The sequence below is a fragment of the Arvicola amphibius genome, chromosome 6 (assembly GCF_903992535.2).
Source record: "Arvicola amphibius chromosome 6, mArvAmp1.2, whole genome shotgun sequence".
In the NCBI taxonomy this organism is placed as follows: domain Eukaryota; kingdom Metazoa; phylum Chordata; class Mammalia; order Rodentia; family Cricetidae; genus Arvicola; species Arvicola amphibius.
In genome coordinates this window covers 137833032-137857250 of record NC_052052.2, presented here as the reverse complement: position 1 = coordinate 137857250, position 24219 = coordinate 137833032, and the positions used below count along the sequence as shown (strand labels likewise).

General features: G+C 38.2%; 1 protein-coding gene across 1 annotated transcript in view; it reads left to right on the top strand.

The window, feature by feature from the left end:
* Positions 1 to 24219, top strand: part of LOC119817122 — a gene marked incomplete at its 5' end in the record, with an annotated part of 282482 nt that overhangs the window by 216649 nt on the left and 41614 nt on the right. The window contains one exon of the mRNA XM_038334317.2: positions 3940 to 4099. Within this exon, the coding sequence (XP_038190245.2) occupies positions 3940 to 4099 (160 nt within the window). The remainder of the gene's footprint in view (positions 1 to 3939; positions 4100 to 24219) is intronic.

Genomic DNA, 24219 nt, shown 5'->3' with positions numbered 1-24219 from the left:
GGCTGTATGCTATCTGTTCAGAGCCCTCCCTGCATTGTGTTCTAATGTAACAGCATCAGGAAGCACTCATACCACACGTGAATTGACTGCTTTGTATATAAAATGACAACACTTTTTGGAGTAAGATATACATGTATGTACATTTGCATTTCAAGCGGTTTAAAGTTGCAGGCTCCATCTTTTCTCTTAACCCTTAAAATAGTCTAGTAGCTGTTCACACTTGTCCTTTTTAGCTTTGAAAGAAATGCCACATATTAGGTTCCTGGAAATGACCCACATTCCAATGTGAACAAACACAGTAGCTTCTGCCACTCAGCAGGCATGAATTGCTGCATATGTAGGGCATAGGGTAGAGGACTTGGCAAATTACTTGGTTTCCTTGGCCATCATCAGCACCTGTGGCAGAGAGTGTGACCTATTTCTCCAAACAATAATGCCTCAGGCCTTGCAGACAGGTGGATGGGAGTTCACTTTTTAATTACATTTTGAAGAAAATAACTTAAAATACACACAAAAAAATTTCAGGCATATTGAGGAGTCAGATTGTTAAAGGAAATCCATGTTAGCAATGATCATCATATAATGCTGTGATATTTTTAATGTTAGAAAGTATTAATTCCCTCTTAAAAACCTCATATCACAAAAACACTACAAAAATTTTATATATACATCCTTTTCTTGGGTATTTTAGGTAGTACTTCCATGGTTGTGTTTGCTCTCCATATTTCTTGCCCAATGGGAGCCAGTATCTTTCATTTGACATAACTCAACTTGGCTGTCAATACGCACATCTAAAATGGAGCATACAGAACAGGTTTTTTCATTTTTGTTAACCAATGTCAATTTTCAAATAACATTAGAATTATTTTACATTGTTTTTATTTCTTTTGGAAATTCACCTTGCTTACTGTCAGGATCATTAGCTTTCTGAGGAGAACCTGAAAATTGGAGACTCAGAAACACACATCAAAGGATAAAATAACCTTGTATGCCAAAGAATAAAGTCATGTTTGGATATGTGCTGTATTGCACAACTAATTAGATCACCAAAAATTATATAACCATGAGTTTTCTATTTATTTATTTTTATTTACATATACAATCACAAAGTGTCTTTTCCTTGTTTCTGTAAACTGGCTTTATAGAGCTGTAAATGTGTTGAAAACTAATAAAGGTTTGTAAATTGACTCATTAACAACACATCATGGAACTTTACATTGGAAATGCCACCCAAAATGGCAAGAAAAAAATTAAATACGACTAAAATGCAATTAATCTTTGCACAGCTTTCCATATTCCAATGTGCCATTTTGTTCTCTGTCAAAACATTTGTTAACTGTCCTGCAGATCCAAGCTTTGATGTTTACATAATTACTCTTTCACACAGAATAAAAGAGAAATAAAAAGAAGACAGACATTTTCTGGGCAAAGGGAACAGAAGCCAGCAGAAACAGGACTGTGATTCCTAATTAATTCAAAGTTAATTGCATTGTTGATAATCCTGCACTTACAAATCTTCATATAGCAACTGTTTACAACAGTGAGTTGACGATAATTTAACTGCATTAAGTCACCACGGAAACAGAAAGATGTACCTTACATTGAACAAGCAGAAGAGGATGGTCAAGAGTAGTTCTCATTTAATAAGCCAACCAATCATTCAGAAAGCTGGACCAGAATCTCAAAGCCGAGCACAACAGTGGAAGCATTCCAAGATGGAGTCAGGCTGGCTGGAGATGCAGGCCGTGATACATATGCAAAATCATGGGTTCGATTCCTATAGGGTCTCACAGGCTACATAACCAGCCCTGTGATGAATTCAAGGTCACTGAAAATTACAAGAGAGTCTTAGATTTTATTAAGATTTTAAGTTAAAAAATCAATGCTACTATATTATAAAGAAGCAAGCTAGAGGTAGTTAAACGACATGGTGAGTTGCATGTGTTTGTTTGTTTGAACAGGGTCTCACTGTAAAGCCTAGCTGCCCTTAAACTTGTTTTGTAGACTAGGCTGACCTTGAACCCACAGAGATCTGCCTGCTTCTGCCTCCTGAATGCTGGGATTAAAGGTGTGTGCACCACCCACACAGGGAAATATGTGCTATAACATGAGTCAACATGATGGAATAAAAGAAACTTGGGACTTAGTTCTTCTTTTGAATTCTATTTTTCTTATTTTTGCTTGTTTAGTCTATATCAGCAAGGAAGTAAGTCTGCCCTGTTGAACAAATGACATGCTAATCTCGGGATGCTTAATTGAGAACAATTATCTATAGTCCAAAATGCCAAATTAAGGTAGAAAATTTTCATATGCATAAACTGGTATTCTTTGACCTTTATTTATGTATTTATTTATTTATCTGACCACTGAAGTAAAATGTTTCTAATTCTCCAATTGGATGTTCAAAAGGCATTTCTGTACTTTGGCTATGTATATTTCTCTTGATAATTTCATACATGAGTATTATGTTGATATCATTTTACCCCATTCCTCCCCTCCAATTATTTCTGAGCACACCCTCAAATTCATTGCCTCTTCATTATAATTACTACATACATGTGTATGCATTCATTTATACACACTATACACACACACACACACACACATTTTATCACTCTTTCTAGAGAGAGAGATGCTCATATGTGCACGTGTTTAGGACTGATTACTTGGGGTTGGATGAACTAAGGGGCTCATCTCTGAAAGAGACCAATTCTCTCTCTCTCTCTCTCTCTCTCTCTCTCTCTCTCTCTCTCTCTCTCTCTCTCTCATCAGCCCTTAATGACCTGTATATAACTCTTCATTTAGGAGATGAGCTTTATGAGACATCACCTACCCACACTGGTATATCAACACTGTTGTCATTTTGCTGATCTTATTTAGGCAGCCATACTGATGCGATATCATGGGTTTAGCTTACCTGACACATATAGAAGACACTATATTGTAGCAGACACCTTCGTTCTCTGGCTCTTCCAAATTTTATGTCCTCTTCTTCCATAATGTTCCCTGAGCCTTAAGCACCGGGGTGTAGGTGAACCCATTATGCACCCTACAGTCAGAAGCTCATTTTTGTAGCAGATGGAGGCCATCTCAGAAATCTACGAGTGGTCCAAAAGCAGAGGACAGCTGGCCAAAAAGCTTGAATGTCCAATAGAGACTACAGTTATTTTTCAAGCTTCTCCTGGGCTAGCATATTGACACTGATCTAGGAGGGAGCCTGGTATAGCCTGGGGGTAACTAACACACCTCTGTTGAAACCAGTTCTGGGTATGTGAGCAGAGCTCAAACTACACAAAGGCAAAAAACAGACAGGCTATTCATTCAGAGCTTCAATTTTACTCTGAGTTCTGAAAAGGAAAACATAAAATAAATGCAAGCAGATTAAGGCTAGTGTGCACATTTACTTTTCTCTGTTGTTTGGGATATTTAATGAAAGATGTTCTAAAATAGTGACTTAGTTAATGTCCCAAATAATGTCCCAAACTGTAGATGGTACCTAACAGTGTCGAGGAATTTATTGGACATGAGGAGGGTGGGGGTGGGATGGAGTGGAAGCAGTATTGTAAAATATGATGGAAGAAGGGTGAATCCGAATTCAATTTTCTTTAGGGAAATTCCTAATATTTCCCTAATTTGGATGTTCAATCACAATAAATGGCTATTTTTTTAAATTTTCTGCATCACGTGTTAGTCAGTAGGTTTATAGGAAGTAATAGCAAAAATACCAAGATTGCATTGTTTTGAGTTAGAATGTGTGGCTGAAGAGATTTTTTTTTTCAAAATAATTTCTGGAAATGTAATCAACAAATAATTTCTGAAAAATGCAACAAATAGGCTGAATAAATAGGCGATGATAAGAAAACCACTACATGTTCAATTCTTTGGAAGAAAAAAATATTTAAAAATGTAAACCCAGACAAGAAATCCTATTTTGTTTAGGTTGCACAACGACTCTTGGGTATTAGATGCATTTCAGAGAATCCACAGTGAGGAAGCCAAGTTTTTTATACCGTACGATTTGGAAATTTCCAACCAGGAGCTGAGCCACATCGTGAAAAAGTCTGAACAGTGGAGAGGGCTCAATGGAGAGAGAAGGAAGGTGAGTTGGTGTGAAGTGGACCCGATTCTGCTAAAGAAATCCCTCTGTCCCCATATCAGAAAGCTCTGCCTTTCCTCCTGCTAGTCTGTAAATGGCTCACTGTCTTGTTTGACACAACGTTATGGATTTTGTGTGTTTGATTTTATTTTCTTTTCTGTTTGTCAAAGTGGGGTGGTTCTTAGTTTAGAAGTTATTCTTTTTATGTACAGACACACACATACACGCACACCGCACACACAGACACACTACACGGTAGATGTGTGTGTGTGCGCGCGTGTGTGTGTGTGTGTGTGTGTTTGTGTGTGTGTGGAAAATCTATACAATAGCTGTGAGGTTCACAAAGGAAGATGGGGATAGGGCCTTTGTTCATGAGGGACTGGCTTCAGTAGAGCTTTGTGAAGGCAAGAGGAAGGAAATGATCCGTCCTCCTGTACTCTTTGATGCCTTTGAGAGAGGGACCCTAGAGTCTCTTCTTGTCTCTACAGACAATATATTTTTTTAATCTGTTAGCAGCACTGGGCATTTGTTTCATTGGCCTCATCTATCTCCATGTTATCAGAGTTTGTTTACCTGTTTTCCTTGCTTCTTACTCTACATGGTCCTTTGATGAACTCCTTTCAAAGTGTTGCCTGCCCTATTAAGGTTCTCAAATATACACATTTGGCCACATCTCCATTTTGAGTCCCCAGATATATAGCCCAGTAGTTTATTTTGATATTTTCAGATGGACAGCCCAAAGAGAAACTAACTCCTGTGGTTCAGCTCGACTCAATTTCAGACATGTTTAATTTAACGTGCCCTCCACCTGTGTCAGCACCCCAAAGGAATTATACTCCTATGGTGTCTGTATGTAATATTTCCATCTATCCTGAACTGCAAAGGGCCAGAGTTTTTCCAAATCTGCTTTTACCTTGTTGACTTTTATCTGATCAAATCCTATTGAACTTGCTGAGATTTCTTCTTTAATCTATTTTCCTTTGCAACAGAGACACAGGACCTCAGTACCCACTGTGACGGAGCTGTAGGACCTGGAGAACTGCAGTGCCTGTTTGTAATTTCACCCTGCTGTTGCCCCATTTTCACACTGTGAATCCCTTCTCTGCTCTGGTTACGATGACTTTTCTAACGTGTAAATGTCATCCTGCCTTTCTTCCCATTGGCTGCTTCTCACCTACTTTTTGAGTCACATCTCCTGCATTTTTATTCCTCTCGCCTCTTCCCCATAAGCACACCTTTTTAAACAACATGATTAATTCATAAAAATATAAATACTTTTATAAACCTTCTATGCATGTTTAAGGTCATGTACACTCCTGTTTAAAGGGATATGATGAGTCTCTCTCCAGGTCTTTTTTTAAATTAAACGTTCTTTTTATCTATTCTTTGCTATTTTACTTCATGCATCTCAATGTCATTCATTTCTTGTCCCTTTATATCTGCCTTTTGAACCTGCAACCTTCCCTGACCCCACCCCTCCATAAAATGAATTTTAAGAGAAAAAAAAAGGACAACCCTCATCATGGAAGCTGTAGTGTGACATAGTCATGCCGTAAATCCTTTTATTCATATATTTTAAAACTCTTTTTTATTGATTTTTATTGATCTCTACATTTTTCTCTGCTTCCCTCCCTGCCTCTCCCCTCCCCTTCAATCCTTTTCCAAGGTCCCCATGCTCCCAATTTACTCAGGAGATCTATTTTTTTCTACTTCCAATATAGATTAGATCTATTTAAGTCTCTCTTAGTGTCTCCACTGTTGTCTAGGTTCTCTGGGATTGTGGTTTGTAGGCTGGCTTTCTTTGCTTTATGTTTAAAAACCCCCTATGAGTGAGTACATGTGATAACTGTCTTTCTGTGTCTGGGTTACATCACTCAAAATATCTTTATGTGCAAGTGTACATTGCAAAGAGTCATTGTTCTGGTTCGAGGCCTCTGGATTTTGCTTCATTATTGGGCTCTCACTGGGACTCATGTTGGATATCCTGTTGTTCTCCTGTGTCATGGATCTCTTGCAGCTTTGGGCCTGCAGGATTGGTTCCTGTACATGCTCCAAGATCATAGATGGGGTGCATGTTGGGGTGGGCCCACTCACAACCCTGGTCCTGGACCTGGGTAGGTGCAGGGTTAGTCAGCTCACTAGCTCTCCTCTGTCTTCACCGCCAGGGTGAGCTCTCCATCACCCCAGCTGTTTCACCCCTTGCAGCAATGAGCAATGGGCAGGGATCGTTCTCTGCTTTGACAAGGCTTAATCCAAGGGTCTTCTTTGCAGATTCGATGCAGATAGAACTGTTTCCTTTTGGTCAAGACTTCCTGTCTTACCTGACTCTCCAGTGTTTCTGACAACCTGAGGATGCTCTCGGATCCTTTCTTTGAAACTAAGATCTCCATGTAGAATTAGAGTGGTTTCTTAGAGTGGTTTCTCCATCTTTTTATATCACTTGCGTCCTTTGCTACATTTTTTACCAGATAAACTTTGATATATGCAGGAACCATTGGCATATTAGTTAAAGGGTTTTTGGGGTTTTTTTGTGTGTGATAAATATCATGTCCTAAGGAAATGCAAGTGTTTATTTTGGCTTATGTTTCCAGAAGGCTAAGTGTCCACGACATTGAACAGACACTGGGGCGGGAACAGTAATCTGAGTGATCACATCTCAGTCTTACACAGAAAGCTGAGAGTGAACTGAAAGCGGGGAAGGCCTATAAACTCTAAGCCCTCAATGCCCACACCTAGTGCCGCACTTCCCCCAGCAGGCCTCCACCTCCTACAGGTTCCATAACCACCAAACAGCACCACCACCTGGGGCCCAAGTGTTCAAACGCATGATTCTATGGTGTGCAGTTTTCATTCATCTCACGGTGGTCGGAGAGTTGGACATACTTAGTTTGCCCATGGCATGGAATGGTCATATATAATAAACTTTATCCTGCTACCCTACTTCACATTTAAACATTCGCTTAAGAAACAGCAGGTGATTTTACTTCACTCGGTGTGTCTTCACTTCTGTTTTGTAGTTAAACTTGTAGTGGAGCTGACTTTTCCCAGATTGCTGTCGTTGAGCCGAAGCAAAACAAATTGAATTCTCCTGTGTATTCATTCTGGGTTCTCATGGACTTATAAAACACGTGTAAAGGTCCAGCAGAGTTGAAATTAATTATGCAAGAGCATTTCCTCTCTGCGATAATTTCATAGTGCCTAGGGTATATATAAAGAGTACTTTATTTCATTATTAAGTTTCACAACATGGAAGTTTAGAAACTTGGAAGCTATCCAAAGTTGAGTACCACGATGTTCCAAAATGAACAGCAGTAAGTTAAAAAAAAAAAAAAGGCAGAGGAGAACATAATTATTGGGATATTTATTGGTTCTGTTTAGCAAAGGGGAAGATAGGACTCATGCTTCAATTCTGACACTTTGAGTGTCAGTAATTTTCGTATTCACATTCAAATAGAGCAGAGAAAAAAACCCAAGTAGACTGAATGTAATTAAAGTAAACAATTTAACCAAAATGATGGTATGGTAAAGTAGATTTTGACTTAGATGCAGTTGGGCCATATAGCTACATAAATATCTATTATTCCTTTTATACCACATATTGATTGACTCATCCTCCATCAGAGGTAAGAACTGTGAACATATTTCATAAATCGTTTGAAATCCCATACAATACCTGTTACTCTATGTTGAGAACATTATGTTTATTAAGAATACACGGCCGGGCGGTGGTGGCGCACGCCTTTAATCCCAGCACTCGGGAGGCAGAGGCAGGCGGATCTCTGTGAGTTCGAGACCAGCCTGGTCTACAAGAGCTAGCTCCAGGACAGGCTCTAAAGCTGCAGAGAAACCCTGTCTCGAAAAACCAAAAAAAAAAAAAAAAAAAAAAAAAAGAATACACGGAAACTCTGAAGAGATAGCTCAGTGAATAAAGGTGCTTGCTGCCAAGTCTAATGACCTGTGTTTGATCCCTGGTACCCGTATGGTGAAAGCAGAGACCTGACTCCCACAAGCTGTTCTCTGACCTACACATGCATGCTGTAGCACATGTGTGTACACACATGCATGCATACGTGCATTCATACATGTGAATAAAATGTAGTTTTTAGAGATTAAAAAAAATTAGACCAGGAGAGATGGATCAGTGAGATGTCAAGTTCTTCCTGGGACCCAAGTGTGATTCCCCACACCCATGTCAGGTGGCTCACAAATTCTTGTAACTCCAACTCCAGGGGCATCCGACAGCTCTGCTATTGAAGGCACCTGCGCTCACATCAAGTACCCACCGAGGCATACACAAACACATAACTGAAAATAACAAAATAAACTCTAAATCATTTTAAAATAAATCCACAGACTTACCTTTGACCTATTGTTATGTCTCTTGGTCCCCGGATACTTGTGTTGTGAAACTTTACAATCCACTTTTCATGTTGTCCTTCTGACATTGTCTTGTGTTTGCTTATTTAGTCTGTTTCAGCGAGGAACCAAGCCTGCCCCGTGGAACAACTGACATGCTAATCTCAAGATACAATGCCAGTTTAGTTGAGAACAATTCTCTATAGTCTAAAATACCAAATTAAGTGTTGAAGAGGTATTTTAATATAAAATATTTCAAATGTATAAACTAGGATTCCTTTTGGCATTTATTTATTCACTTAACTTACTTAGTGTGTGCATGCATATGCATGCCACAGCTTGCATGTAGAGGTAAGAGCTTAACTGGCAACATAACAGGAGTTAATTATTTCTCTCAGTCCACTGTGTGGGCCGTGAGGGGACTCAGGGTTTCAGGCTCAATGGCAAGCGCCTTTATCCACAGAGCCGTCTCACTGCTGCCTAGGATTCTTGTGCTCTCTAATTTGATCTGCAGCTTTGTCATGTGCCATTAAGACTACAAGTCTCCTTTTTATGTGCTGGAAAAATTACACCATAAATGGACACTTTAAAATATGCTTAATTTCCTTTTATTAAATTGATAAGCGCAAAAGCATAGAGCACATTGACACTATGATGAGAACTTAACATTGTTGAATTTTTACAATTTTTGCAATTTCATTCATATAATTTTTCATTTGTGCAGTGACGGCCAAGATGGTAATTTCAAAGTGTTTTAGCCATCTTTTTTTTTTTTTGATAAGGAAAGGTCACTTTCAGTCGTCAGAAAAGAAATCATTCTATTAAACTAATTTGCCTACATGCAAATTTTGTCATTTTTACCTCATTAACTATTTATCATGGAATAAAAAGTATATATATTCATGAAGGGGCAGCTTGCAGCCTGATGGAGCTGGAACTAATATTTAGCAACTCTAATGACTTTTTTGCATCCTTAATTAGATAGCATAAGGTTGATATGATTAGGTCAGGATGTAGTGTTTTTCATTAAAATACATTTTCGAAGCTGTATTCATAATCTGCCCTTGCAATTAAATAATGAGCCTATGAATTTAATATTATCGACCCAATTATTATCCCATGCAAACGTATACCTTTAATAAATTTGTGCCGTAGGACCTTCATTAGCATCAGAAAGAATGATATTTCTAGGTTCGTAGATTGAATAGCTATGGTTAAACTTAGGTAATGATCTTAAATGTATCAGGAAGCAAAGCTCTGATACCTAGCCATTCAATTCCAAAATGTTCCTTACTATTTGTTGAAGACTCATTTACATTGTAATTATTTTCTTAAAAAAATACCACTTTAACACAGGCTGCTGGAGCTCACTAATAAAAAAAAAAAGCAGGGTGTTAGGTGGAAAGGAAGGTGAAAGGCAGCTGTACATTATGGGACAATAGTGTGAGAATTTAGAGATCTACTCAAGAGCAAGACTGGAAAACATCTGTTCTAAAATGTCCACTTCTCAACATCTGTATCAGTCACACACAGCCACAGGCATTAGATGAAGGTGATTTTGTTGTTGTTGCTGCAGGTTTCTGCCATTGTTCAAAGATGGTTGCATGGAAGGAGGAAGGGTCCTGTAAGACGGAATCACCTTCTGCTCAGGTGGATGAGTACAGGAAAACACTCACACATAGCAACAAACCTAGTTCCCTCATCCACCCGTTCAGTAGTTGTTACTGAACTACTGCTTTTGTGGATTGAGGCAGCAAACACAGTTGGTTGGCATCCTTAGTTCATTCTTTAAGAAAGTTACTAACAAAGTTATGGACAACTAACGATGTTTTAATTAAAGGAGGTAAGAAATAGACCTTGTCCTCATTTAGTAATGAAGCGTGTAGAGAAGCCGATCGTTACTGTTCACAAGTAAACTGCACATATGTGTAAGCAGGCTTACATAGAGGTGCTTGCACAGAGGCAGAGCTTATCTCAAATGGAGTTTGAAGGCAAAGTGGGCAGAATGCCTTGGTTTATGATGTTATGGTTGGCAGCACTAGATAAGATGGCAGCGAAGGTGGGGAAATTGCTCAGTATCAAGAGTGGGAACACTAAGGCTTTTCTGTATAGAAGGAGGGAACAAATGGAATGGTGGAATAGTAACAGGACAACAAATTTAGACACTTTTGTCCCCCAGCTGCGACAATGGGTAGTGCAGTAGTTTGAGCGTAATTGGTCCCCATAATCTCATAGGGAGTGGCACTATTAGGAAGTGTGGCTTTGGTGGAGTGGGTATAGCCTTCTTGGAGGAAGTGTGTCACTGTGAACTTGGAAGTTTCCTATGGACAACATTCAGTGTTCCAGTCAGTTCCTGTCGCCTTCTGATGAAGGTGTAGCCAGAGCCATGTCTGCATACGTGCTACCATGCTCCGTGCCATGATGATAAAGGACTGAATCTCTGAACCTATAAGCAAGCCATCCCAACTAAATGTTTTCCTTATAAGAGTTGCCATGGTCATGGTGTCTCTTCACAGCAATAGAAGACCTATCTAAGACAAACAGAAAGGTGTAAAATATCAGACTGAGAACTTAATATTACCTAATTGTGGGAACTGTAGTTTTCTCACAAGCTGAAAGAAGCCATTGACAGCATTAATAAGAAGATCCGCCCCATGTATGTAGGGCTCTGGGCTGTCTTTGCACTGAATGCTATACTGCTAAATTATCTACTTATTATTTTCACATCACTAGAATCAAATAGTTTATTGTTCTCTGTTCAGTGTTTCACCCTTAGTAGCATATCCATTGGAATATCTAAATTACTCATGATATTTTCTAACTACCTACTTCATCAGATCTCACAATCACTACTTCAGTTGTTTTGCATATCACTGAGTGTCCCCCAGGGAGACCTGAAGCAGATGAATGGACCCTTGAGCACTTCATTAGCTTGATGGGGACTTGGAAGTGAGCAAGGAGAAGTAGAAAGTCAAAATGAAAACAGGGATATTTGAATCAGGCAGAACATGAAAATGAAAGCCCAGCATCAGACTGAATTTAAGAGTAGCTAGCTAGAAGTTTAATGCCTGCAAAATACAGGAGATTGACTTTTTAATACAAACTCACTATTGGAGCATATCCATCTATGCAGGCATGGTTTCATAAGACAGTTTTGCACAAGTGTTGCCACCCTTTAACCATATTCATCTCTGACTTTCCTTTTTTTCTTGAACTTTCCCCAACTGTAACTCAAGTTCAGTCCACAAGATAATTTTCTTTATACTTCTACTTCCATTTCCCATCTGTGTATATGGTTACACACACACACACACACACACACACACACACACACACACACACACACACCACACAATCTAGAACCATAAATAGATAAAATTTGATATTTATCTGTTCTGGAATATTTAACTTGAATATCTGATCTCCAGTTGCATTCATTTTCAATGACAATTTTGCTTCTTTCTTGTGGCTGAAAACTCCATATATGTGTTTGTGCATGTGTTTGTACGTAGCACATTTTCTTCCTCTATTCTTCTGTTGGTGGACACTTAGTTTTAACCTATAACTTGCCTGTTGTTACTAATGCATTACAACCATAAAGATACCAGGTTCTCTATAGTAGGATATAGAGTCCTGTTTGTATATATCCAGGAGTGGTGTAGCTACCTCATATGGTAATTCCATATGTTAGTTCCATACAGATAAGAATTCAGAGGGCTGGGGAGATAACTCGGTAGTTAAGAGCATTCCCTTCTCTTCCAAAGTACCTGAGGTTAGTTTTTACAACCTATATAGAACAACTCACAACTGCCTGTGACTTCAGATCCAAAGACACCAATGTCCTGTTCTGGAATCTGAGGACAACTCCACTCACATGAGCACATAACCCCCGACTCCAAAATACATAATTATAAAACAAAGATAGATGTTTAAAAATAAAGAATCCTGACTCTTACTGGTTGACACATAAATAGGTTGTTGGGACTAGAGGAAATATGATTCATAAATCTATCTCAATTAGAACTAAAAGTCATAAGAGGTAAGGCTGTCAAACAACACATGGTGGTAGAATCATAGAAGTAACTTTACGTGTTATAATTCTAGCCATCTAATGGAAATTCCAAAGGGATGCATTCAGGATTTTCTTGTGGATACATTCTTTAGATTTCCAAAAGGCTGTTGACCCACCAGTGACCGGATTATTCTTATGTAAAGAACACATCTTAGTAAGCACATCTTAAGGATATTTGTACATGTTCTTAGCCAAAATAATTTCTATTGAATAATTAAATTTCTGCTCTGAATTCTATATATATCCTCTGTTGTTCATTCTTCTCAATTCTATATCATTATCATTATGACTTTTAAATATTTTTGAATGTAGACTATGATTAGAACTACAAAAATAGTATAAACTTAAGTTCTTACACAATAAAGAGATTGACCATAACCCAACTAATTGGTAATACTAAGTTTTATCAACACTTTAGAAAATATACAAGAACAGTTTTTTTAAAGATCTATAGAAATGAGAATTTCACTTTTACATTTTCAAAGTCTTAGCAAAGAAATAGCAAAGGGGAGTATCCCCTCTCTTGGTTGGGTGGTCTTGGGTAATTGAAACACCTTTCTTTTATCTCTAAAAGTCCAGGATGTTTGTTTATAAGCTAACAAATACATTGTTAAGCTTTTGAAAGGCTATTTAGCCATAGAGAGATTGATCTCTTCTATAAAATGGAAATGATAAATAACAACCAAAGAAAGGAATCAGTACAACTTTCTGAAGACACCTCAAATGTTTGGGTTTTAAAATCGACAAAGATCTATTACATTCCGTTAAGTACTTTCTCCCTTAATTCTAAAATTATTTCTATTTGAAGTGAAGTCCAATCCATATGTTTTTGATTCATTAACACTTAGTTTGTTAACATCCCTTTACTGGAGTCATGGATAGCCGTCTTTTCATCTTTTTTTTATAAGCTTATGTTCCTCAGACACAGGAAATCAAGTTTTTCTAAGAGTAAACAAACTTGAACTCAAAGAGAAAGGAGGTTTGGGGGCCTCTGTGTGTAGACAGCACGTATTAGCTTTGAATTACTCCTCAATTCACTATGCAAATTTTTCTTTAGCATTCCCTAGAATGAGATACATTGCTAATTAACTGAGACACAAGATTCTGTCATATTTTATTATTTACTGAAATGTCCTCTCTTACATTAATTCTTCTCTATGATCAAACAGATAACTACTACCATATTAATGAACAAGTTATTAATAATGATTATTTAATTGTCATCTCCTTATTTATTCTCATTAATAATACAAGAGCTACTTATCTTTTAATAATCATGTCGTGGCAAATGAAGTTTTCTATAAAGCTCTGAGATATGTTCCTGCATTTTATTTTCTTTTAGGGTATGATGTTCTTTAACAGGAAGGGTCAAAATCACGTTTTCATGTCTTACTGATGCTAAACAAACACGGGTCCTTCACATAGTTTGAAAGTGTGTTAGATTTTAGAGGTTGAAGTGCAACTTCATCAATATATTGTCTCTTCTATGACCTTAATTCACATTAACTTATCTACTTACTACTGTTGAATACTCTGAGCAATTTTTTGAGCAATAATAGAACTTGGATAATTCTGCATTGGAAAATATCATCAGAATATTAGTACCTGCTGAGAGAAATTGTTTTAACTGATATTTTCTTATTGACAGGTAGGTCAACTTGAAATGTGAGTCTTATTATTTTTAGAGATGAAGGAAAGTGAATCATAAATCTCTATGACTACCATACAAGAACTCTAGAAGCTTTTTGTAGGATGTTTACAAGTCGATTCATTTAATTATTAAAGCAAGTATATGTGGCTGATATTACTCACTTTACAGATGAAAACCTGAGACTCACAGACATTAATGTTTTTCTTTCAACTATGCATTCATTTATTCCCCATGTGTTTATTGATTATCTTTTAATAAAGTAAGCAATTTTCTTATATGTGAGTGCAAGACAAAACAACCTCCTTTTCTAATGGGGATACGAAGCAGATGATGAAGTCACAACAATACAGCAGGAACTATGTGGTTTGTTGATAGCATGAACAAAAACATGAATAACCTTTTTTAAGATGTCAATGTAAGATGATTAGGAGGAAACATTAAAACCTAACTAGTCCTAGGGCAAATTGGTACCAATAGGAAGGCTTATGAAACAGAGAAATTAAATACAGTATTTTTGAGAACAAAAAAGATTTGTAATGACTGAAACCTATCTGCTGTAGCCAATATAGGCCTAAGTCGGGATAGGAAAGTCAGAAGTGCAGACGAGCAAAGTGTGTGCACTTAGCTGGACTACATTACATGGCTAGTGTTCTGTCATAAGATAGGTAAAATTGGCCACCCGTGAGGTAGCTAATAGTCAGATCTCTTTAATCAGCCTCAACTCCATGCTTTAATAGTCAAAACTATCCCCTTGTCTATCACTCACATCCTAAATATTTCCCTTTGTACCACCCACTTCCTTATTTGATGGCTTGGTCTCATAATTAACTGGAGAAATAAATGGTTTTGTCTGTCTATAAATTTTGTAACGCTTTGGCTTGTGAGATAGTTTGTATTCCTATTTAAGTTCTTGGAAAAATAAACCCAAGACTTCAAACCATGATATAGCAACAATACTGACATCAGCGTTTCCCTGGAATAATTATAAAAATAGTATGTGTTGCAAGGAACCGCTTGTTTTTCCCGGCCGCCCAGAACCGAAATAATCACACAGAAACTGTATTAATTAAATCACTACTTGGCCCATTAGCTCTATTTTCTTATTGGCTAACTCTTATATTAATTTAACCCATTTCTATTAATCTGTATATCGCCATGTGGCAGTGGCTTACCAGCAAAGATTTGGCATGTCTGACTCTGGCGGCTCCATGGCGTCTCTCTTACTCTGCCTTTTTTCCTCCCAGCATTCAATCCAGTCTTCTCTGCCTAACTAAGTTCTGCTTTATCAACAGGCCAAGACATTTTTTTATTCATTAATGGTAATCACAACACACAGAATGGACTCCCACATCAAAGATGTACAAAGAGGAACTAGTAAGAAATGAATGAATGATAAACTAGCAGCTGAATAAATCAAGTAATGGGTTTCCAGATTTAACTTAATTTCCACAAGATACAGAAACAAAATCCACTATACCAATCATTCTTGGGCCTTAAAAACAGCAGAACTGAGCAAAGTTGGAAAAATTAAAGATTTGCCTGCTGTCTTTCCCATCCCCACACAATTGTTCATGTACACATGTATACTCAGATTCTGTCCGCGGTTCCATGGGCATGCAGAGCAGGTTTATACATGTTTAGAACTATCTGTTCTCACTTCCTTGTGAGCATTTTCTGAGTCCGTTCTCAAACAAGCTCCCAGTACAACAGGTGAACCTGTACAAAAATGTTCCCTGACACACTGTAAAGTGGAGAGGGGCAAGGCAGATGGCCTGAGAAAGATTGCAAATTCATCCCAGAAGCTGGAAAAAAGTGAACATAAGGAGACTGCTTGGATCCAATGCCTAACTTGAATTGATATGTTAAAATCATTAAGTACCAAACAATTAGTAAAAACTTCTAACAACTTTTGCTTGCTTACATTAATTATTAGACTGCAAAATCACATTGATTCTGTAACCCAACATAGAATTTTAAGACATTATAAATTCAATTTTGTAATTCCACATAACCTTTAATTAGTAACATGTCCATATTGTTTTAAAATTCTCCAAACACCATTTTCAGAACATAGTACTACAGTGTAAAAGATACAATTTATCAGTATCATTACATATTAGGTTCACAATCATTTTGCTAGTATTAAAAATTTACTGATTAAGGATTTTAATGCTAAAATGTATGCAGTAGTCAAGTTGGCAGAAGTGTAAAACTCAGGTTGACCTCTGAGTACTTTATTGAGGCCTCTAAGTTTATAGATAATGGGATGATATCACAGTGATTTGGAGGAAAAATAACTATAGACTTAGCCAATAGCTGCATGTGAAGAAGTTAAATGGTTTTTTTTTGATGTATCCAAAATTGAGGAATGTTACTGTTTCACCACAGAAAAAGAAAACAAAACAAAAAACACTAAGTTTTAAAGATCAAATTCACTCAGCAAGGACTCAAAATTAAAAATTCAGTGTTATTAACCACAAAGTTGCCAATGCTACTTATAAAAAATAAAACACCTATATATTCTTTAACATATAAAACCTATATATAAACCTATGTATATATATAAAACCTATATATTCTTTAACAATTTTCAATTTTTAAAATTGGCTTTGACAGAAGACAAGAGAGGATAAGATAGTTGGAGGGTGCATCAATAATAAACTGATTTTAATGAGTTCAAGAGTACTTTAATAATAACTTGATTAAGGCAAATGAAATTCACTTTCCTGTCATGGCATATACATATTCTCTGCAGCAGAATGTAAGGCAGTAAACCTTTTTGGAAAAAGTTTCAGAATGATTGTTTTAGGAATAACCTTATTACTTGATCCAGGAATTTCACTTCAGTGATGCTACCCAAAGGAAAAATTCAGGAAATGCAAATAAATATCGAACACTCTAAGGAAAGAAATATTTTGTCTCATTACAATCATCCATTATTTTGTTGTGTAGTCATGAATTCTCTGATGCAGAAGCACAGGACTTCTTGTTATCATCTTCTGGTTTTCTACAAGTCATATCTTTTATGATAAATGTTATTTTCATAATTTGGGAAGAAAGACCTATGAAATAACTTTTTTGAAAGAAAGAAAGATCAGTCACAATTTGGGGTCCTATTTGGCTACTCATTTGGGAATATCCCAAATGGGATATTCTCATTTGGGAATATCCATTCTACAGAGGAAACTGAGTCAGACAGAACTAGATCTTCACAAAGCCATTCTCACAAGTAGGCAGTTGAGCCATGACAATCTGCTGCACATCGGCTTGTCATCTGTCTTCAGCAGGGAGGGAGGAAAGTAATACAAAGCACCTGTGTTGTAAGAAGGGTTGGCCAACATGTTTGTAGCGGGTTCTCTTATCCATGTTGATGGTTATCATACGAGGTTTGATGACACAAAAGTCTTGCTTAATTTGGTGATAGAACCCGGTCAGACTGTTTCAAGATGCGATGCGCTTGGCTGTTCTCTTTGCCTTTGTTGTCCTCCTTCCAATTAGCAGTGCAGTTGGCTCCTTTAGTCCCTTCCAATAGCTCTGACAGTGGTTTGTGCTTTGACTAGTCCCAAAGCACTGCTCAAGTGCTCTGTTTGGCCCTGCTCTACCTTAGCAGGTACGGTCACCATGCTGGACTCCTAGGGACAAGTATTCCATCTCTGCTTTTGGCCCATTCTCTGGCAATCTGCTGGGAAATATCTGCATCTTATACTACGACCAGTTGCCAGGCCACTCCAATGACTCCCCTGTACCCTGGGTCTTGATACGTGCTCACTGTTGATTATTTGATATGAAAAAATATGCTTTATGAGGACTTTGGAGAAATATTTTATGATTTATAATATAAATTCTGCTTGATCTAAAGGAATGACCTCACACATTGGATTTTATTATTTCCCCTGCCATTTCTGTTTAGAGTCTCTTCTACTTGTCTCGATTACACATAAAATTTGGATCTGTGAGTTACAAATTTTATTATTTGTCATAATAATGGAATAAGCTATGCCAATAAGTTGTCATTGTTTAACCAAAAATAGCAGTTTTCTAAACTCTTAAACATCTTTAATATTTTTATGTTTTTATGTATTTCAAAACCCAAAGCATAATTAAAGAGAATTTATGCACAGGTTACTGAGTAATGTTGATCCACTTTCAGATTTCAAATTATGTACAGTATTATTTGGGGGGAATCCAATCAGGAATGCAGAGATAAGACTGGAGAAATGATAGCTCAGCTGGTAAAGTGTCTGCCACACAAACAGGAGTACCTGAGGTCTGGCCCCCGGTACCTACATGAGAGCTGGACAAGGCTAGCATCTGTAACTCCAATGCTGAGAAGAAGCAGGGGCACAGGCATCCTAAGAATTCAGTGGTTAGCTTAGCTAATTGGCAAGCTTTCAACTCAGCAGGTGACCTTGTCTAAAAGCTAGAAAGATAGCTCCGTAGTTCAAAGCACAGGCATCTCCCAGAGTCTACTTTGGATGAATCATAATAGTTCCAGGTGATCTGGCACCCTTATCTGAGCCTGTGGCCTATATATACACAAACACACAAAGATAAAATAAATGTTTAGAGCCGGGCGGTGGTGGCGCACGCCTTTAATCCCAGCACTCGGGAGGCAGAGGCAGGCGGATCTTTGTGAGTTCGAGGCCAGCCTGGTCTACAAGAGCTAGTTCCGGGACAGGCTCTAGAAACTACAGGGAAACCCTGTCTCAAAATAAATAAATAAATAAATGTTTAGAAAATAGGGAAACTGTTTCAAATAAGTTAGAAACAAGTCAGATAGAGAAGTGATTGAGAAAGACACCACACACACTAGCAAAATTACACTTATAAAATAGAAACGAAAATAATTTTTATAGTTGAAGGTCACCACAACATGAGGAACTGTGTTACAAGGTTACAGGTTAGGAAGGCTGAGTACCACTGCTCTACAGTCCTGCCTGCAATACAATCATATGGAAGTGTTTTTCCCAATTGAGGTTCCCTCCTCTTAGATGGCTAGAGTTTGTGTCAAGTTGACATAAAACTAGCCAGCACAAATATATTTTTTGCTTGCCAAAAATATGCATGCCCAAAACATACATACATGAGGCAAACACCCATAAGCATAAAAATAAATATAAAATTACAAGACAAACCTAACAAAAATTCATTGTGTAATTCTGCTGTTTCTGGTATAAGCCGTCCCAATCTAAGAAAATGTATACTGCTTCCCAGTGGGTTGCCACATTCAAAGAGTTGTGCAGTAGTGGGAGATAACTTTTACACACATGTGGAGTTCAAGAGAAGTACAAATTTTCACTATGGGAGGAGTCTATCTAGTTAGAAGTCATACCACAGAAGACACCAGTGCCAAAGGTGATGGCAACGAGCTTTCGCTGTGGAATGAGGCCTTGCTCTGCCTCTCTTTTTAACTAATTAAAAATGATCACATTTCCATCTTCTGATGCCTTTGACAGAGTATGGACATAGAGCCAATTTGGACATTTTCACCGAAAACTATGAAAGGCTTAGCAGTACGTGTCAACAGTGTCACACAGTGGAGTCTCCAACACATTGTCACGTTGCATTTTTATTCCTCTTAAAGGAACGTTAAGGAAAGAGGTAAGGAAATTTCACAGGTTAGGAAAATGGTCTTTGAGAAGCCACTTCCCCTTCTTTATAAATGTCAGGTCTCAACTCTTGACGGTCATGACTGTATATATATATATATATATATATATATATATATATATCCTAGATAAAAGATGAAAATGTCTTAATGTCCTAAATAAGAGCCCTTTCCTTTACTTCCATGGATTTTAGTGAATAATATTTCAATACTTTTCATTGCACTTTGTGTGAAACAGGAAATCTAGAGAAATGAGAAATGATACCGATGCTCTAGTGGAGGTCTCAGTGAGTAGCAGTACTTGACATGCAACCACAAGAACCAGGTTTTTGATCTTCAGCACCCAGAAAACGAGCAGAACATGGGCTTCATGTGCCTGTAACCTCACCAGTGTGAGAGGCAGAGACAGGAAGATTGCTGGGACTTCCAAACCACCAGCCTCACACCAGGAAGGCATCCCATCTCCAAGAGCAGTAGAACAGGACACCTGAGATGCTCCATTAGTCTCCATTAGTCTTCACATGTGCTCAGAGATATGTATACACACACACACACACACACACACACCATACATACATGCAACAAAACCACAAAACCTGAACAACTCAGTAATCTCACTATTTGCTCAGACAACATTAGCCAAGTAACAGGGAGTGAACATTTTAGATGTTTTAAATTTGATAAAAGTTTGGAAATGAAATACTGTTCCAGTAAGATGTCATGACTGTGTAGAACTTTATCATCTGGTAGGATCTATTGTCAAAGTGCTTAGAAGACTTTGATGAGGTCCACAATCAGACTATCACCCCCAGAGTGTGAAAGACCACATATAAGATTAGAGTAGAATGTTGCCCCTGAATCCAGTAACCGCTACGCAGAAAGTTTCAAGGTCTTATGTACTAGTACATACAGTAGGCACCTTCTGAAGTTATCCTCCCAATGCAGGAAGTCCATAGAGTCAGAAAAACATGCTTTGTTCATAAAGAGCAAACAAGACTTAGCCTGAGCACCAAGACTATGCTTAGTTCTAAAAAAGGAAAAAAATCTATTAAAAACAATTATTTGGCTTCTCTCTTGTTATTCAGATGAAACCAATCTCGAATGAAAATGAAGACACCTCACAAAAAGGACCTGTCAGTCTGGGTAGTAGAGTCATACATGCTTCCTTCCCCCTTTGCTTTGATTCTCACTGCACTCTTGTACCTTGGTATTGATGAACAGAACACGGTGTGAAAAGCTAGCACTGGGTTACTGGTTTCAAGGCCTGAGGGGGGAAAAAACAGTGGTTATTCAAGTGCAGGCACTCACTCAGTAAATTTGTTTCCAGCCCTTTGAAATCTTTAAATCTAGAAGATCCGTTAACTAAGCATCTCCATTAAAGGATGCTGGAAAGTCTTGGGCCCTCTCCGAGAATCCCCATCATCAGACGCCTGTGATAAACACACCATAGACAATAACTGACTGCAGAATTGAAGGAAATGCCTTGGCCACCTCCACCAGCACAGCATGGGGGGTGACTGCCTTAACTCTGCCCAGTGCATATTAAGATTCTGGTGGTGCTACTGCTAGATCAGCCTCTCTGCCCTGCATGGGAGGGAGATCAGTGCATTTACGGGCACTACAGGCAGGGGATGCCCCAAACCCAGCCGGCATCTGGTCAGAATGCTTTGAGCTTTTCCTCAGTCCACTCTTTTCTCCCTCTTTGTCGCCACCATCAGCTCTCTCTTCCTTTTCTTTCTTTTTTGTTTTTGTATTGTGTTTCTTTGAGGCAGGGTATCACTATGTAGCCCAGGTTAGCCTCACGCTTTCAATCCTTCCCCAACCTCTTAAATGCTGGGATTCCAGGCATGCATTGTATCCAGCTTTCTCAATCTTTCCGTTGTCTCCAGCTCTTTTCTTTCCGTGACATAGTATCATATAATGGAAATGCATGCCTGCATATGCCAGAGGTGGGGAGATACAGAAACTAAGGATTATTATTTCCTTTTATTCTCCTCTTCTTTTCCTTTGTCCTTGGATCCACTCGGTATAAATCACTGTATAAGCTCCAGGTTGGAGGACGTGGAGGTTTAATATGCTGCCAATAAGCACAGGTTTATAGACTTGTTATTTTCATTACTGTTTGGTAAGCAACAGTGCTAGAAGCCACACATGGGTTGAGCAAAAGAGCGATTGCTTCTGCGTTTGGCATGATGACCTTGTAAAGCACATTTGACTGTTGGCAGGAAAGCAGTCAGATTGATCAAGGCTACCTGCTTTCTAAATGGAGCCATTGCTTATGGCAGGAAGTGTTACTAGATACAGGATAACCATCCCGAGTCATTATATGACTTCCTAAACCCTGAGCAACAGGCTACCGCCCTGTCACCATCTGCCCAGCAGAATGAGCCCATGGGAGGAACAAGCATAAGGCTAGCTTTTGATTATGGTTTTGTTTTGCTTTTAACCTCTATACTTAGATGTCTTGTTTATTAGCTTCAATAAATTGCTGCTATGGTTTCTTTAAAGGATGGCAATGCTCTCTGACATAAACAATGAAACTATTTGACTTCAGATGGACTTGGTCTTTCCATCTTCTCTTAGCCTGGATCTTCTTTTCTACTTCAAGCAAATCTTAGAGACCCTCACATGGGTGCCTTCTTTGGCCATTTGATGCAGATGTCTATCTATACATTGTAGTGAACTTCTTTAAACACATATAAGACATAGTAAGTTACTTCGTTTTATGAACTGCAGTGTTTAATTTAGAATGCTTTCATATCTTCCTGTTTTAAAAAAAATAGCTCCCCTAGCTAAACTTCCAAAAGTGCCTTTCTAGGGCTGGATGTAATTAGCAACATGGGTTTTTTCTTCTTCTCCTTTGACTACTAGTAAATAATTCAATAAAGCCCATGCCTATCTATGGTTTCAATGAATCACCCCAATGTCAAGTGAAAGACTTCATTGTCCTATTTAGCAATTAAAGGGACTTAGAGGAGGTACCAAGATGGCAAAAAGGTGCTAAGGGGCTAAGCCCATACTAAAGTTTATCCCTCTTGAATCCAACATCTCTGTGTTTATTTCCCCACAACTATCTGAATCGGGTAATAACACAGAGTATAATGGTTAGGTGTATTTCACAGAAGAATTGAGGACTGAAATCAGTAAGTTTTGCATCTGGTAGGATGAACTATCGAATCTATAAAGTCTTTTTAGGAAGTATTTTTTTTAATCAAGGTTAAGGGGACAAAAAGATGTCTAAGTAGATAAAGATGCTTGCACCCTTGTACCCCAAGCCTGATCTGGCATCAATCTCCAGGGCCTACATGGTGGAAGGAGAAAGCTTTCTTACACAGTTGTCTTCTGTACACACACACACACACACACACACACACACACACACACACGACATAGATGATACAGATATAGATCATATATATAAATCATATACATACATACAGATAGGAAGATATAATTTTACAAACACCAAAAGCTAGTTTATTATCTACTTTCTGAAGATGTTGAAACTATGTATGTGTGTGCATGTGTGAGTGAGACACAGATTGTTATGTAATCCCTTTCCAGAAGACAGAAAAGTCACACTCATCCTTTGGAATAACATGCATGTTGATCAGAAGAGACAAAACTATAAACAGCACAAGCCAGAAAACAACCGGTGGCAGTGTGCTGGGCAGGAGTTGCATATTTAGGAGCTCTTAAGGAAAAGGAATTGTTGGAAATTATACAAAAATCCAGTAACACTTGACCACTGAAGTGGTCATCTCCAGATGGAGAAACTAAACTGACCTGGGACCTGTGAGGTGTTCTCTATGTCTCCTCTTTTAGGAGTTTTCTAACAAATACACACTGCAACTGCTGGTTTCAAAAACACTTGCAGTCCGTGGTCAACCGTTCATTCATACAGCCGTGGAGAGAGTGCTTGGTTCTCAGAGACTTTAACAGAGCTATGTAGGCCTGAACCTACAAAAGAATTTGTTCAATATTTAGAGCAAGGAGGAAACGATGAAAACACGAAGACTCTGAGCTCACAAAGATGTTTATGGTCCCTCCATGGCTAATTGAGTCAGTTGCAAATCCCTGCCCTATTAAACAGACACAGCCGCCACACCTCCTCTTCTAAGAGCCCGTATAAATTTTTAGGGACTTCCTACTTCCTTGCTTTTTAACTCTCAGTTTGCTTCTAAGCAAAGGAAACTCTTTACAACCCGTGGGATTGAAAATGATCTCCCGGGGTACTTGACGGTGGCAAATGAGGATCTTTATGGAGTCCATTTTCTGGTCTGAGAGACACATTTTCCCCCAGGTTGTTCACAAAACTATGGCAGCCGATGGGGTGCATAATCTGACTTCGGGAGGAACGGGGGTCTTTCTTTCAGACGGCATAATTATCCTACATCGAGCTCTATGTAAGGAGCTGTACAACATAAGGAAATATG